This window comes from Sinocyclocheilus anshuiensis, unplaced genomic scaffold (genome assembly GCF_001515605.1).
Source record: "Sinocyclocheilus anshuiensis isolate Anshui unplaced genomic scaffold, SAMN03320099.WGS_v1.1 scaffold256, whole genome shotgun sequence".
Lineage (NCBI taxonomy): Eukaryota > Metazoa > Chordata > Actinopteri > Cypriniformes > Cyprinidae > Sinocyclocheilus > Sinocyclocheilus anshuiensis.
The window spans coordinates 142364-156581 of NW_015558587.1; the positions used below are offsets into that span (position 1 = coordinate 142364).

A 14218-nucleotide genomic window follows, 5' to 3' on the forward strand; every position below is an offset into this window, starting at 1 on the left:
CCTCGCCATATCGGCCTAGAAAATCAACTTTTCATTTTCCGTCAGTCTTAGTACATGATGTAACTTAGTACACGATGTAACTACAGAAGAGTCAAGTTTTAAATGGGAAAAATATAGAAACTCTTTGGTCATTTTTAAGCGAGATGCTAACGGTCTAATCAGATTCAATTATCTATGCTAAGCTACAGCTAAAAGTGCTACCGCCAGACCCGGAGATCGGCTGAATGGATTCGAAAACGGTAAAACTCAACTGTTTAACTCTGGGGGAGTTGGAAAATTAGCCTATTTTCAAAAATAGTGGAGTGTTCCTTTTAAGGGTTTGAACGACATGACAAAATATTAATTTTTGAATAAACTAACATGATATTTTGACATGAACAGTAATTTGCACCACCATGATTTTGTAATTTGTAAAATTATGTGTCTGAGAACACCCAAGTGAAGTTTCTTCGTTGCTTTTACAGGAATGGTGAAGTACATTACCGGAGATTATAAGGTGACGTATCATCCTGATGGTCCAGAGGGACAAGCCTATGAAATAGACTTCACTCCTCCCTTCAAACGGATCAGCATGACTCAAGACCTGGAGAAGGAATTGGGGGTGAAGTTTCCAGCTCCTGACACCTACGACAGTGATGGTAAGGGTTACAGTCCATAAACCAAGCATAGAGAACATCTGTTGAACCACTTGGTTTTTACGAAGTATAAGTAGTACCACGTAAAAATTATTTGACACATCCTAACATAGGTGCTGGGGCTTTACTCTATTGTTATAATGATTAAAGCTCATTATTTATTAATTAATTAATTTTTGTTGTTTACAGAAACGCGCAAGTTCTTAGATGACCTTTGTGTTCAGAAAGAAGTTGAATGCCCTCCTCCCAGGACAACTGCCCGTCTTCTGGACAAGGTATGAAGTACTGGACACTGTAATAAAAAAGTGCACACTTATTATTAGTACAGAAATCTGCATTAAGCACAGAAAGATGGTCTTTGTGTGTGTGTGTGTGTTTTTTTTAATCTTTAAAAAATTAAGAAATGCACTTCGGAACATTCCTTTGAAAATTCTTGAAAAGACTTCTTTCTTGAGATTTTCATGAATCCTGCCCCAGAAGCCTTACTTTGGCCTTTTTAAATGGCAGATACGTGTTTGGCCACACAAAGCACACTAACAGACTAGTTAAATTATATGCAAGACTTGTTTTTGACTCTCAAAAATGTGCACTCGAGACACTTTTTTTTTTTTTTTACTAATTATTTATATTTTCAAGACACTTTTTTTTTTTTTTACTAATTATTTATACTTTTCATATTCTTTGTGTTAGTCTAGTCATCGTACACGCATTTTAACTCATTTTGGCACATTATTGTTGACAGTTAGTGGGAGACTTCCTGGAGGTGAAGTGCATCAATCCAACTTTCATCTGTGATCATCCACAGATCATGAGTCCTCTAGCAAAATGGTATGTGCCTAACTTCCATTTATGACTTTTCACTGTATCTAAAACATTCAACTGATGTATATACTGATGTCTCCACCCCAGGCACAGATCACAGAAAGGTCTAACTGAGCGATTTGAACTGTTTGTGATGAAGAAGGAGATCTGCAACGCCTACACAGAGTTGAACGATCCCATCAGACAACGAGAACTGTTTGAGCAGCAGGCCAAGGTGAAGATAAACTATTGAATACATAATTTTCTGTGTAATCTTGCACAAATGTTGATTCTTAGTTTTCAAATTTTGTCCAAAGAAACAAACTTTTGCTGCTGGTCCTATGAAGCAATAAATTCTAGAGGATGGAATAAATCGATGAAAAGTGAGAGTAAAGACTTCTACATTGTTACAAAAAAATATATATATTTTAAATAAATCCTGTTCTTTTTGAACTTTCTATTCATCAAAGAATCCTGAAAAGAAAAATGCATCAGTTTCCACAAAAATATTAAGCAGAAAAAAAATGGTTTTAAACATTGATAATAAGAAATCATGTGGATGTCACATGAAAGATCATGACAATGCAGACCAGAATAATGATGCAGAAAATTCAGCTTTGCATCACAGGAATAATTTATATTATAAAAAAAAAGTAAAAAAAAACAAAACAATTATTATAAATGGTAATTGAATTTCGCCATATTACTGTTTTTACTGTACTTTTGGTCAAATAAATTAATAAGCATAAGAGACTTCGTTTAATAAAAAATGTTTATGCTAGTCTTTGGTTTGTAATCTCATCTGAGATAGCTGCTCTGTTAAAATGGCAAAAAAGAGCGTATCTTACCATACTTGGCTTTTTATTTACTAAGAAAGTATCCTCTAGTTCAGGTCTGTCCAAACTCGGTCCTGGAGGGCCGGTGTCCTGCAGAGTTTAGCTCCAACCCTAATTAAACACACCTGAACCAGCTAATCAAGCTCTTTACTAGGCATAGAAACTTCCAGTCAGGTGTGTTGAGGCAAGTTGGAGCTAAACTCTGCAGGACACCGGCCCTTGAGGACCGAGTTTGGACAGCCCTGCTCTAGTTGAATGAGTGTTCTATCTGTGTCCTCAGGCCAAGGCAGAGGGTGACGATGAGGCGATGTTTATTGACGAGACCTTCTGCACTGCCTTAGAGTACGGCCTTCCACCCACGGCAGGATGGGGCATGGGCATCGACCGCCTCACCATGTTCCTCACAGACTCCAACAACATCAAGGTACGACCCCCCATGGCCCCTTTTTCGGATTCTGAAACATTTGTGAAACACTTCTTGTATATTAATAAAACAATGGACATTTTGTCCCTGTAGATAAACTGTCCAAATCTCATTCTGTAAATACTTTGATATTAAAACTGCTTCTGACTTGATGTGCTTTACTTTAGGAGGTGCTTCTCTTCCCGGCCATGAAACCTGAAGACAATAAACCAGCTCCACCTGCAGAGGGCACATCAGTGTAATGCTGGGACTGACTTCATATGAGTGAAACGCCACACCTGCGGATTTCATCCATCTCTGGATTTCTTGATTCAGTCTGAACTGTCCAAGTTCTTGTCACTTTTGAGGGTTATAGCCTAAATGTTTAAGACCGATGCACTGTCCATATTGAAGGGAAAGATTTCAGCAGATCTTTTAACGTACAGCTCACAGTTTTATGGGGAATAGGAACCCTGCTGTCCTTTCTCTGTTACCCATTGTCAATTTTCTGCATTTTTGTGACCTGGGGTGATTAGACCTATGTTTCTCAGCCATGTTTGGATGTTTTATGATCTTCTGTCCAACTGTGTTTTTTAACAGGCTTATTGGCTGTTCAATTGAATCACATTAAATAATGACTTGGACAAGCCAAATGGTTTGTGGGGTTTGTTTCCATATTGCATCTTATCCTCTCAGTTTTCTCTCCTTTTGGTTCAAATAAGAGACATTCCCTCGCAAAAAAATTAAAGCACTCTTGTAAATTAATGGTAGTTGTCATTATAATGTGCAAGTTTTATTTTGCAGTTTTAAGAACTCTAAATTTCTTACCACAAGTGACCCTAAAAGCTATGTAATTGTGTTAGATAGGAAAATGTATCAATTTTAAACAACACTAGTCAACATTTGAACTGGATCTAAACCTTGCATCAAAGTTGTCCTCAAATCAAAATGCGTTCTTAGGACAACTTTGATTAACTTTTTTTGATCCACTTCAAATGTTGACTACTGTATTATTTTATAGAGAGAATGTACAAGGTTTGATAGATGTTAAATATTTACATAAAACATTACACTGAAAAAGTGTGACGCTTGTTTGTCAAATATTACTGCAACAAGGTTAATGTGAGTAATTACACCTGTTGTTGCACTGATATGGCACCTGTGTGAACTTAAAAAATCACTAGTTAATTAAAAGTAATTGGTCAAATGTTTAGGTTCGTTTAATTGCAGGAACAATCTAGGCTTAAACTTTATTCAGAGTGGCGGCCTTAATCCGATTTTTGTGTTTACCCGATTGGATTCGGATCGTATTTAGCAAGTGTGAATGGCAAAAATCACATGAAATACGACTCGAGCTACATGCATATGTGGTTTGAAACATTGTTTGTCATTTTAATTATAATTATAATAATTATTAGCCTATGTACGTTTTAAAGTCCGTATGTGAAGAAACTTGCTTTGTATTTCCATAGCTCTCAAAACCAAGGGATTTCCACTCATTGTGCTACACTTTTGCTTTCATCATGCTTGGACTTTGTATAACAGGTCGTATAGTCTGTGCCAGTGTTCATTTCGTTATCGATATCTTTATTCTCAGTCACACATCAGCACCGTGAGGTCTGTGGTTCAGCGGTAAAGTGCATCAGGCTGTTATTTAATGACTGAAGCCTAGACTCGGTGAAGATGGCAATGTGTGCGGTGCTCCGATGCGTTTCGGCAAACTTCTCGGCAGCATTGCCCCTGCTCACGAGACCTGCACATTTCTGGACGTGCCAAAATTCGCGAAGACCAAACATGTTAAGGACGCTTTACACGACGAGCTCGCGGCTCTCGGGAGGTAAAAACTTAACAGAACTCCACGGCTCCTCCGTTTTACATCTCGCATTTATCTTTGCCGCAAGAACTGCTGCCATAACTGTTTGCACTTTGGTATTTTTAAGAAGCTTTTTATCTTCTAAACGCTTGTAAAAGTTTGCTTGTCAACTGAATTTGTTACTTTGGTTCGTTTGTTACGTCGTGAAGGTCCGCAGGCGTTTTATACATTCCAGTGATTTATTCGCAGAAAGTTACTTGGCGGATTCGAATGTTCGAATTCGAATCTTCCGTTTAAATTGCCTCTATTTTTGGAACCATTAAGTAGGCTACCTTTTATGTTAAGTGTTAAAAGTGCACAATGTTCTTTAACTGGTCAGTGTGATTTTTGCTGACGCTTTCATCGGATCAAACTCGCCACGCTTAACTAGTTTTCTCGGTTCAGTATTATCATGTGGCTCGAATTAGTTTGAGATCTTAAATTGAGGCTAATTAAAGTTAAGACTGCTGCATCTTGTGCCCATGAGGTTTGACCAGAGGCCCCTTACTCTACACATGATCTCACTTAAATCTGTCATTCACGAAATCTATGAAATTAGACTGATGCATCATCTTCATTATGTTTTCTCCGATGTCTCAAGATCAAAAATAACTACAGGAGTGTCTTGCATAAAGCCCAGCCATGCTTCTCAGCCCTGCTCACAATCTGGTTTAAACCTGTATTGTTTCTGCATGGGCTGATGCTAGAATCCGAGTCAGTTGAGGCTTTGCCCCTCTGGGAGTCCTCAGATGATGGTGTTCATTGGTTTGCATACTGTTCTAAGAATTATGGCATTAATATGACATTTATATCAAATTAAGAACAGTCACTGATTTTCTTTCTGAATCAGGTCTTGAGAAATGGAGGCGTCCTGACATTTTAATTATACTTGTTTAATTTGGATCTTGTTTCCTCATGTTACTCTCATTTTATGGGTTTGTTGTACAGAAACCCACAAATGGGTGTTTGAGAAACCTGTTTGAAAGCAGGTTGTTATTTTGCAATTATCTGGCACAGAAAGCACACCATTTGGCATGCCTTAACCTGACCTTTTACAGTTGCTTTTACCCTTAGTGACTGCATCATGTTCAGTACAGTGATTTAAAAGATTAACCAGAAGAATTCAGAAAACCTGTAGTGAAATGGAAAGACAGACCTGGAAATTGATGCATCATTAACTTTATAAAGTTTGAATGGTCAAACTATCATCAGCGTGAGTTAATATTTATGCAAAAAGAAAATGTCCTTGAACGAAAACTCACGTTTAAAGGAATGGTTCTTTGAAACCAAAATAATGTAAATAGTGCCAAAATAGGCCAAATAGTGATTCTCATGTCATTCCAAACTAAAAAACGTTTTTTTTTTTGTTTTTTTTTTCATAATATGAGAATACTGTTGTTATTCTTACCTAAAATTAAAACTACTATAATTGTATAGGCTAGTTCAGTTGGTAACTGAAGTAAAATTTAAATATAAATATTAAATAAACTTGCACTTAAAAATGAAATTACTAAAACAAATAAAAATAAAGCTATATAGAATTTGTTTTTTTAATAAATAAAAAGTCACAAAACACAAACTGAAATTAAAACTGAAAATATAAAAATAAAAGCTCATTCAAAATAGTATTTAATAGTATAGTAAACAGGGCTCGCAAAATCGCTAGCCCGACGTCCCGGGGCTATTGTGTTTTCCATTCGGGCTACCAAAATGTATCACCGCCCTGCCCAACGGGCTATCTTGAACAGTGATAGAAAATTCCTTCCTTGATTTGCGTTGTTCACTAGATTGTAGGGGTAAAACGGATCATAGTTGATCGTTTGCACGTGTTTCTAATGCCGAGTTCACACTGCACGATTTTAGCCCGATTTTTCACTCGCCGACAGGTTTTGCGAAATCGCCGACAAATGCCCGAAATCGGAGGCAAATCGGTGCTCGTTCACGCGAGTGACAATCACGCAGTGTGAATTATCAAAGACGCGATTTGAGGGAATCGGCGACACCCGTGAAATATTTGGCATGCTAAATATCTGGAGCTGTCGGCGATTCACAGTCACGTTGTGTGAAATGAGTTCTGACTGAAAAACACATCGGCGATGACCTACAGCCAATGAGAGACCATACCCCCACCCACTCCCACCCCCAATGCGATTTTTACTGGAAAGCAATAGGGTATATGTCGAATATCACCTGACCAAACCCGGAAAACAGGTCTCATTGCTTCCGCTTGTCGGAGAACGTAACTAAGCATATGCAAAACGCTTGAACCGGAAGCGACGAGACCCGGTTAATAGAATACGGAAGTCTGTTGCGCATGACCCCCATTGGGCTATTTTCAGGCTAGTTTTGAGTAGTAATTGGGCGGGTTTTGTAGCGAAAACCTGGCAACCCTGCATTAAACATTCAAGTGTTTTAAACCATTCACGCGCATTCGGAGCTGCGCGCACTCATTCAAAGCGCACACAGAGAGCCGCGTTTCAGGCAATGTGCATACACAGAATTGATTCCTCTTTCGCATATCCTTGCATCTGAATGAACACATACACACAAAATTATCTCAAAATAACTGTCTTGGCAAGTATTCTTGTAAACACAGTCAGTTATGTCTTAAGTGAACGTAAACAGTGGAGAAAGAAATCTCAAGTGCATCATTATATTGGATCAGTGCATTCGGTCTTAAAGGGGCAGTAGCCTATAAATACCAGCTGTTCCATAGGCGCCACCTGCTGTCAGAGAGTGACATCTGCGTCTCATTCACAAAGCTAAAATCAAACCATTCTGTTTTTGCTTCAAATTTCGAAATTATACAATCTAATTGCAATCTAAATAACATGTATTTAGCATCTTTGTTTGGATCATGATTAAAATGCAGTGATTGCCTCTGATTTTAAATGGAAAAAGCACAGCCAAAGCCTTAGTTTGTTTAAGAGATTTATTTTATTTGTAATATTTAATTCTTTGATTGAATCGTTACATCCCTATATGCTACTAGTTTTTAATCATGCTGATTTGTCCGCAGAGAAGTACAGCCGATGTCTTTTTTTTTTTTATTCGGGCTACTTAAATTCATTTTGGGCTACCATAATCTGAAGAATGTCTGCCTGAAGGGCTACCAGCGATTTTGAAATTTTGTGAGCCCTGCTAAAATAACACTATGTGAGAGAGTAATTGACAGCACATTTTTTGTTGTTTTGGGAGATGTATTACTTTAATGAATGGTTCTGTTTATCTTGATCTTATTATTATTTATATTCTCTTGTGTTTTTCCAGCTCTGAAGTTCACAGACAAACACGAATGGGTGAGAGTGGAAGGGACTGTGGGCACGGTTGGCATCAGCAACTTTGCTCAGGTGTGCTCCTCTTTAGAAAGAAATAAGTGTTTATAGATGGTGTCAATTCAGTTTCAAATGTTTTATGTTTTAAATGTTTTTTATACTTTTTACTACTTGTTCTGTGATGGTGAGAAAAAACAGAATTCTGAGGAAAAAAGTCTGAATTGTGAGATGTAAATTCAGAATTGCCAGAGAAAAAGTCATATTTATGAGTTTCTCGCAATTCTTAAAAAATTGCGTCTTTGGTGTCTTTGGAATAACATGCAAAAAAAGTAAAGGGGGAGGGGTCTATTTTAATTTGATGTTAACTTTAAAAGTTACATTGTTATTGCAATATTTTCATGCAGTTTTTAAGTTTAGTTTAAAATGGTCTCTGTTCTATCACCATAGGAAGCGTTAGGTGATGTGGTATACTGTGGGCTTCCAGAAGTGGGAACAAAGCTTGAACAAATGGGTGAGAAGAATCTGAAATCCCAGTCTTGTGCCTTTGTCCTGCTGTAGCACAGACAACATGACATGTATTTATTTTTCAGAGGAGTTCGGTGCTTTAGAAAGCGTCAAAGCTGCTAGTGAGTTGTATTCTCCACTGACTGGAGAGGTGACCGAAATCAACACAAATCTGGCAGATAACCCGGGACTTGTAAATAAAGCCTGCTATGAAGACGGTGAGTGCAGCTGTTAGTCTCTTATTAAACTGAAATCACACAATACTGTACGTGGATGTGTAATATACAAACATTCCTTTCTCCCTCCTCAAGGATGGTTGATTAAGATGACCATAGAGAAACCTGCAGAACTTGATGAACTCATGGATGAAGCTGCTTATGAAAAATTCATCAAATCCCTTGATTCATGAAGGTGTTCAGACCTTCGTTATTTGTTATTATTGATCATTCAGAGCCTTTAAGCTACTCTAGAATGCCGTTGGTAGAATTAGTACTAATACAATTCTTTGAAATCTATTTATTTTGATTTTGTAATTTTCTTTTCCACCAAAATAATCTGTTGTAATGTGCTAGTTTAACAAACTCGTGCATTTTGGAGTCAAAAGCCAAATATTTCGAGGGCTTTTGGAAACAGTTTGAGGTGCTTTACGTGGGCTCAAACAAAGAGAGGGCTGGTTCTGCTGATTGTCTTAAATAGTATATTTGTCAATATGATGTGTGTGACGTTGACGTAACATGGCATGCAATAAATTCGAAAATGTAACATTGTGAGCCAGTTTGCCTGTTCTGTGTTCTGCTGCAACATTCTGGTATGTTCAAATTTGAACCTTTCAGATTTTCAAATTGTCTTATGACACCAGTAACGTATTGTTCTTATAACTTAAAGGAACACTCCACTATTTTTGAAAATAGGCTCATTTTCCAACTCCCCTAGAGTTAAACAGTTGAGTTTTACCATTTTCGAATCCATTCAGCCGATCTCCGGGTCTGGCGGTAGCACTTTTAGCTGTAGCTTAGCATAGATAATTGAATCTGATTAGACCGTTAGCATCTCGCTCAAAAATGACCAAAGAGTTTAGATAATTTTCCTATTTAAAACTTGACTCTTCTGTAGTTACATCGTGTACTAAGACGGACGGAAAATGAAAAGTTGCGATTTTCTAGGCCGATATGGCTAGGAACTATACTCTCATTCCAGCGTAATAATCAAGAAACTTTGATATTAAGTTGATGTTATTGATCACATATTGATGTTATTGGTAGCAATGATATTACGCAACACCTGAAAAAACTTGCGCCAACATAACCAACTTGACCACCTGCTTGCACAGGGTGCATGCCTTCCGTTGGAAGTTACCTAGCTGGGGACTATTTTCAGGCGCTGCGTAATATCATTGCGCCTGCTGCACTCATGGTACGGCAGCAAAGTTCCTTGATTATTACGCCGGAATGAGAGTATAGTTCCTAGCCATATCGGCCTAGAAAATACTTTTCTTTCACTCCCCTAACTGTCGTACGCAGAAGCCGTTCCGGGCAGATGACGTAGGACGTAGGCGTAGCACATGCGGCGGTGATTTAGTGTTTATAACGTTATAAATATGTATATTTTTCTTACAAAAATGCATCGATTCGCTACAGGAGGCATGGTGTTCCAGTTCTAATGCCATGGCGAAAGTTTGAGCAAAACATGCTAACTGTTCTGTCTTTGGCTGCACAGACGAGCACAGAACACTATTTAGAGTCCCAACCTCAGAGGAGACAAGAGAGCAGTGGATTTATTGATTTATTTACTGTATATTGCTGCTGCCACACAGATCTAAAATAAACGTGATTTATTTCCGAGCTGTTTACCTTCACAGACATAACTTGACTGTTTTTGTAACTCATGTGTGTTTTTAACGTAAACTTGTGTGTGAATGAGAACTTAGATTAGTACTCGCATGCTGTGACAGCCGCTTTCTGTCCAGGTGCTTCGGATGTGTGCTCTCAGAAAACCGTATATAAGAAGTTTAAACTCATATGGTTTAAAATGCATGATTTCAGCGCGATAAACATGATAATCAGAACCAAAACAGATGTTTTTAGCAGGTGCAAAAGGGGGCGGAGAGCAGCAGCTCATTTGCATTTAAAGAGACAGGCCCGAAAAACAGCGTGTTTCTGCTTCCACTCAAAATGGGCATTTTCAAAATGATATAACAAATGATCTGTGGAGTATTTTGAGCTGAAACTTCACAAACACATTCTGGGGACACCAGAGGCTTACATTACATATTGTAAAAAGGGGCATAATATGTCTCCTTTAAAGCATATAATAAATGATGAGTTTAACACATGAATGTGAAGCATTGCTTCTGACATACTTTACAGCAAATGCTTCCATCATATATTACCAAAAATATCTACAAAATTTGAGCTCTGTAAGATTCTCTGTTTTTGAAGTTAGACTTAAATGCTCACCAAGGCTGCGCTTATTTTAATTACAAATACATTAAAACAGCAATATTGTGAAATATTATTGCAATTTAAAGTAACTGTTTTCTATTTTGATATTTTGAAATGTAATTCATTCCTGTTATGCAAAGCTGAATTTTCAGTATCATTACTCCAGACTTCAGTGTCACATGATCCTTCAGAAATCATTCTAATATGCAAATTTGCTGTTTAGGAATTATTTATTATTATTATGATATTTTTCTGGATTCTTTGATGAATAGACAGTTCAAAAGAACAGCATTCGTTTAAAATAGAAATCTTTTGAAAGTAATATTTTTATTGTAATTTTATGTCTTTGCTAAATAAAAGTATTAATTTCTTTAAAAAAACAAATACATACACCTGACCCCATTTTGAACAGTAGTGTACATTATCAAGAAATGCACCATTGTTTGTTTCAGATATTTTTGTTTGCAAGCAAATTGCACAAATATGTGAGGCATTTATTTCTTTTTGTACTGTACTGTTTGTTTTAAGAGCTAGTTCTCTCTCTCTCTTGATGCTGAGATTGGTGTAGAGAAAAGAAGGGCACACATGCAGAAGGGAACCAAGAGCACCTCCCAGCCCAGCACACCTTGACCTTTGCCCTGAGATTAAAAGACTGGTGAGTTGCTGTGTTTCAGAGATCAATGATTAATGAAGGGTGAGCATAGTATCTTTTTGCTCACCTGCAAAAAAAACCTGAAACCCGTGTAAAAGAATTCACAGCAGATTCCTTTGATATCTTTCTTTGCATTTGTTAGGAAACTGTAACTCCTTGGCCAAAAGGACATTTATTTAGATGTTTATAATGTTAACTTATTTTGGTAACTATATACAGATTATAGCTGTACTTGTTTTATACATTTTTAAAACTGATTGGTAGTTATCTATTCTAAGATTTTATGTAATGAGATGCAACCAGCAAATCAAATATGGCTGATCTTATCTTGATCTTATGTGATGAATGACGTAAAAGGCAAATAGATGTATAATTATATAAGCCTTTTGTTTTACCATACAAGTTTACAAATATTACATAAGAATGACCACACATGCCTTTTAGGATTTCACATATGAATATGTGTTTTTGGTTAAAACTCATGTAGAAAGCACTCTACATACAGAATAAATCTGTCAAAATAAGAAAGAACCTATGCACCTCTAACAGGTTTTTAATTTAGAGAATTGTTGTTCTTTAGGATGCAGAGCAATGCTTACTCCAGATATACCACGTTTTATATGTAAGGACGCCTTACAACCCCCCTGATCGATTTTAAATCACACCTTTTAAAATGATTTTATTAGACTACAGACAACTGTTTCAAGAGTTTTTAAGTTTCCCAAATCCCATAATTTCAAAAGTGTCTGAACACGTCGTCAGAATAAAAACAAAGGCTACACTCTAAAAAATGCTGGGTTAATTACAACCCACTGCTGGGTAAAATAGGGACAAACCCAGCGATTGGGTTATTTTGACCCAGCGGTTGGGTTACTACTCAGAAGGTTGGGTTAAACATTTAACCCAAACGCTGGGTCAAAATAACCCAATCGCTGGGTTTGTCCCTATTTTACCCAGCACTGGGTTGCATTTAACCCAGCATTTTTTAGTGTACAGTTTTCTAGTTATGCTCAGTTCTAAAGTAGGCCTATTTAGAACAGATTTTACTCAAATTCCATGTATATACATTTTTATTTTTCTACAGTGATATAAGTTTTCCTTGTGTTCAAAACGAATGTTACTAAATGGAAAGCATTTTACTTAATACAATGTAAAAGCATTAAGGTGGTTTATAATTTATTTAGTATGATAGAGTGTGATCGTTTCATTCATTCAGCAATTCATTCTTGATTTTAATTTCGATGATGTTAATTTAATTTATGTTCGATTATGTTCATTTATATGTGTTAATGAACATACTCGATTTTTTTCTTTTATTTGCATGCACGTATCTACGTGTGCGTTTTTTTCGTTCACCGCGTTAAATTAACAACATTCTCCTTTACATTCACTTTATTAACTATTAATTGAATAATAATAATTATTAGTAGTAGTAGTAGTAGTAAACGATTAGTTGTCGAACTTTTAATCTACATGCATCCACGTGCCGATTTGTCACAACAAAACCGGCTTCACACTTCCGGTAGACGGGCACATCGGTCGTTGCTATTGGCTCTTTTCTTCACTTCCCATAAAACCCCGCGTTGTCATTTCCTTTTCCTTTTCAGCCATTTTCCGCTACATACGGTATGTGCATTAATTCCGGCTAAACATCAAGTTTATCCGCATTAATCCTTATTAACGGTTTATCACGTGATAATTTAAGTAGTCCACTCTTAAAGTGTAATTTGTTTCATGTGCAAACTTGGCTCTATTGCCAGTATTATACATTATTGAGAGATAAAAAAGGTCATTTTAGTACACGGTACTCTGTCGCATTCTCCATACTCCGCGTGCTTGTTTGAATATCAGTTTGAGTTTTAACCAGCCGCTCATGAAGCAGTCAAGTGTTTGGAAACCTAAATAAAACATACATTCAGCTAAAGGCTTCCTCGCGCGTTTACTGCCACGTCTTATACTGAGTTGTTGCTCTCGGCGCCTTAAACCACAAGCATGACACCACGTCAGGCGATAGCGGAGCTCATATGGAGTGTTTGGACGGGTACAAAAATGTAAAATAATTGCAAACGTGTTTTAATGGCTTTCATGAGCGTGCAATTGTTTATAAAACTATAAACGACCGTGCACAGCTTCAGTTAATGCTAGTTGAACTATATGTGAACGTGGAGCAGGGAACTGTGCTTATTGCTGTAACGTTTATTTTACATTAGGAGTGAACAATCATGGCTCCCAGCCGGAATGGCATGATCTTGAACCCTCACTTTCATAAAGACTGGCAGAAGAGAGTGCGCACCTGGTTCAACCAGCCTGCCAGAAAGATCCGCAGGTAACACCAAGTCTGTACTGACAAATGGATTTTAATAGTTCATGGGAAGCATCACTTTATTAAAATGCATCTATCTTGTTTTTTCCTCAGACGAAAGGCCCGTCAGGCAAAGGCCCGCCGCATCGCTCCAAGACCGGTTGCTGGACCTCTTCGGCCAGCGGTCAGGTGTCCAACCATCCGCTATCACACCAAGGTCCGTGCCGGACGCGGGTTCACCCTGGAGGAGTTGAAGGTGAGGTTGATGCCACATTATTGCTAGTTTAAGCAGTTAGTTCACCCAAATGCAACCCTGGACTACAAAACCAGTCATAAGGGTCAATTTTTTGAAATTGATATTTACTAGTGATGTCAAACGATTAATCGCGATTAATCGCATCCAAAAAAGTTTATTTACATAATATATGTGTGTGTACTGTTTATTTATGTATATATAAATACACACACAGTATATATTTATTTTGCTTTTTTTTTTTTTGCATGTATATACATTTAT

At 37.3% G+C, this 14218-nt stretch overlaps 3 protein-coding genes across 3 annotated transcripts in view; all 3 read left to right on the forward strand.

The window, feature by feature from the left end:
- The window catches only part of LOC107679917 (lysine--tRNA ligase-like), a 13705-nt gene extending 10360 nt beyond the window's left edge, over positions 1–3345 (forward strand). The window contains exons 10-15 of the mRNA XM_016475641.1: positions 465–638; positions 825–910; positions 1378–1463; positions 1545–1671; positions 2553–2696; positions 2864–3345. Of these exons, the coding sequence (XP_016331127.1) occupies positions 465–638; positions 825–910; positions 1378–1463; positions 1545–1671; positions 2553–2696; positions 2864–2938 (692 nt within the window). The 3' untranslated portion in view covers positions 2939–3345. The remainder of the gene's footprint in view (positions 1–464; positions 639–824; positions 911–1377; positions 1464–1544; positions 1672–2552; positions 2697–2863) is intronic.
- Positions 3346–4226: 881 nt separating this feature from the next.
- LOC107679898 (glycine cleavage system H protein, mitochondrial-like) lies at positions 4227–9072 on the forward strand. Its single transcript, XM_016475617.1, has 5 exons — positions 4227–4512; positions 7798–7877; positions 8250–8313; positions 8393–8524; positions 8618–9072. The coding sequence occupies exons 1-5, from the start codon at positions 4359–4361 to the stop codon at positions 8713–8715; spliced, it is 528 nt and encodes a 175-aa protein (XP_016331103.1). The 5' UTR covers positions 4227–4358; the 3' UTR covers positions 8716–9072.
- Positions 9073–12930: 3858 nt separating this feature from the next.
- Positions 12931–14218, forward strand: part of LOC107679923 (60S ribosomal protein L13) — a 5073-nt gene continuing 3785 nt past the window's right edge. Inside the window, exons 1-3 of the mRNA XM_016475648.1 lie at positions 12931–13025; positions 13610–13725; positions 13816–13957. Coding sequence (XP_016331134.1) covers positions 13622–13725; positions 13816–13957 — 246 coding nt within the window. The 5' untranslated portion in view covers positions 12931–13025; positions 13610–13621. The remainder of the gene's footprint in view (positions 13026–13609; positions 13726–13815; positions 13958–14218) is intronic.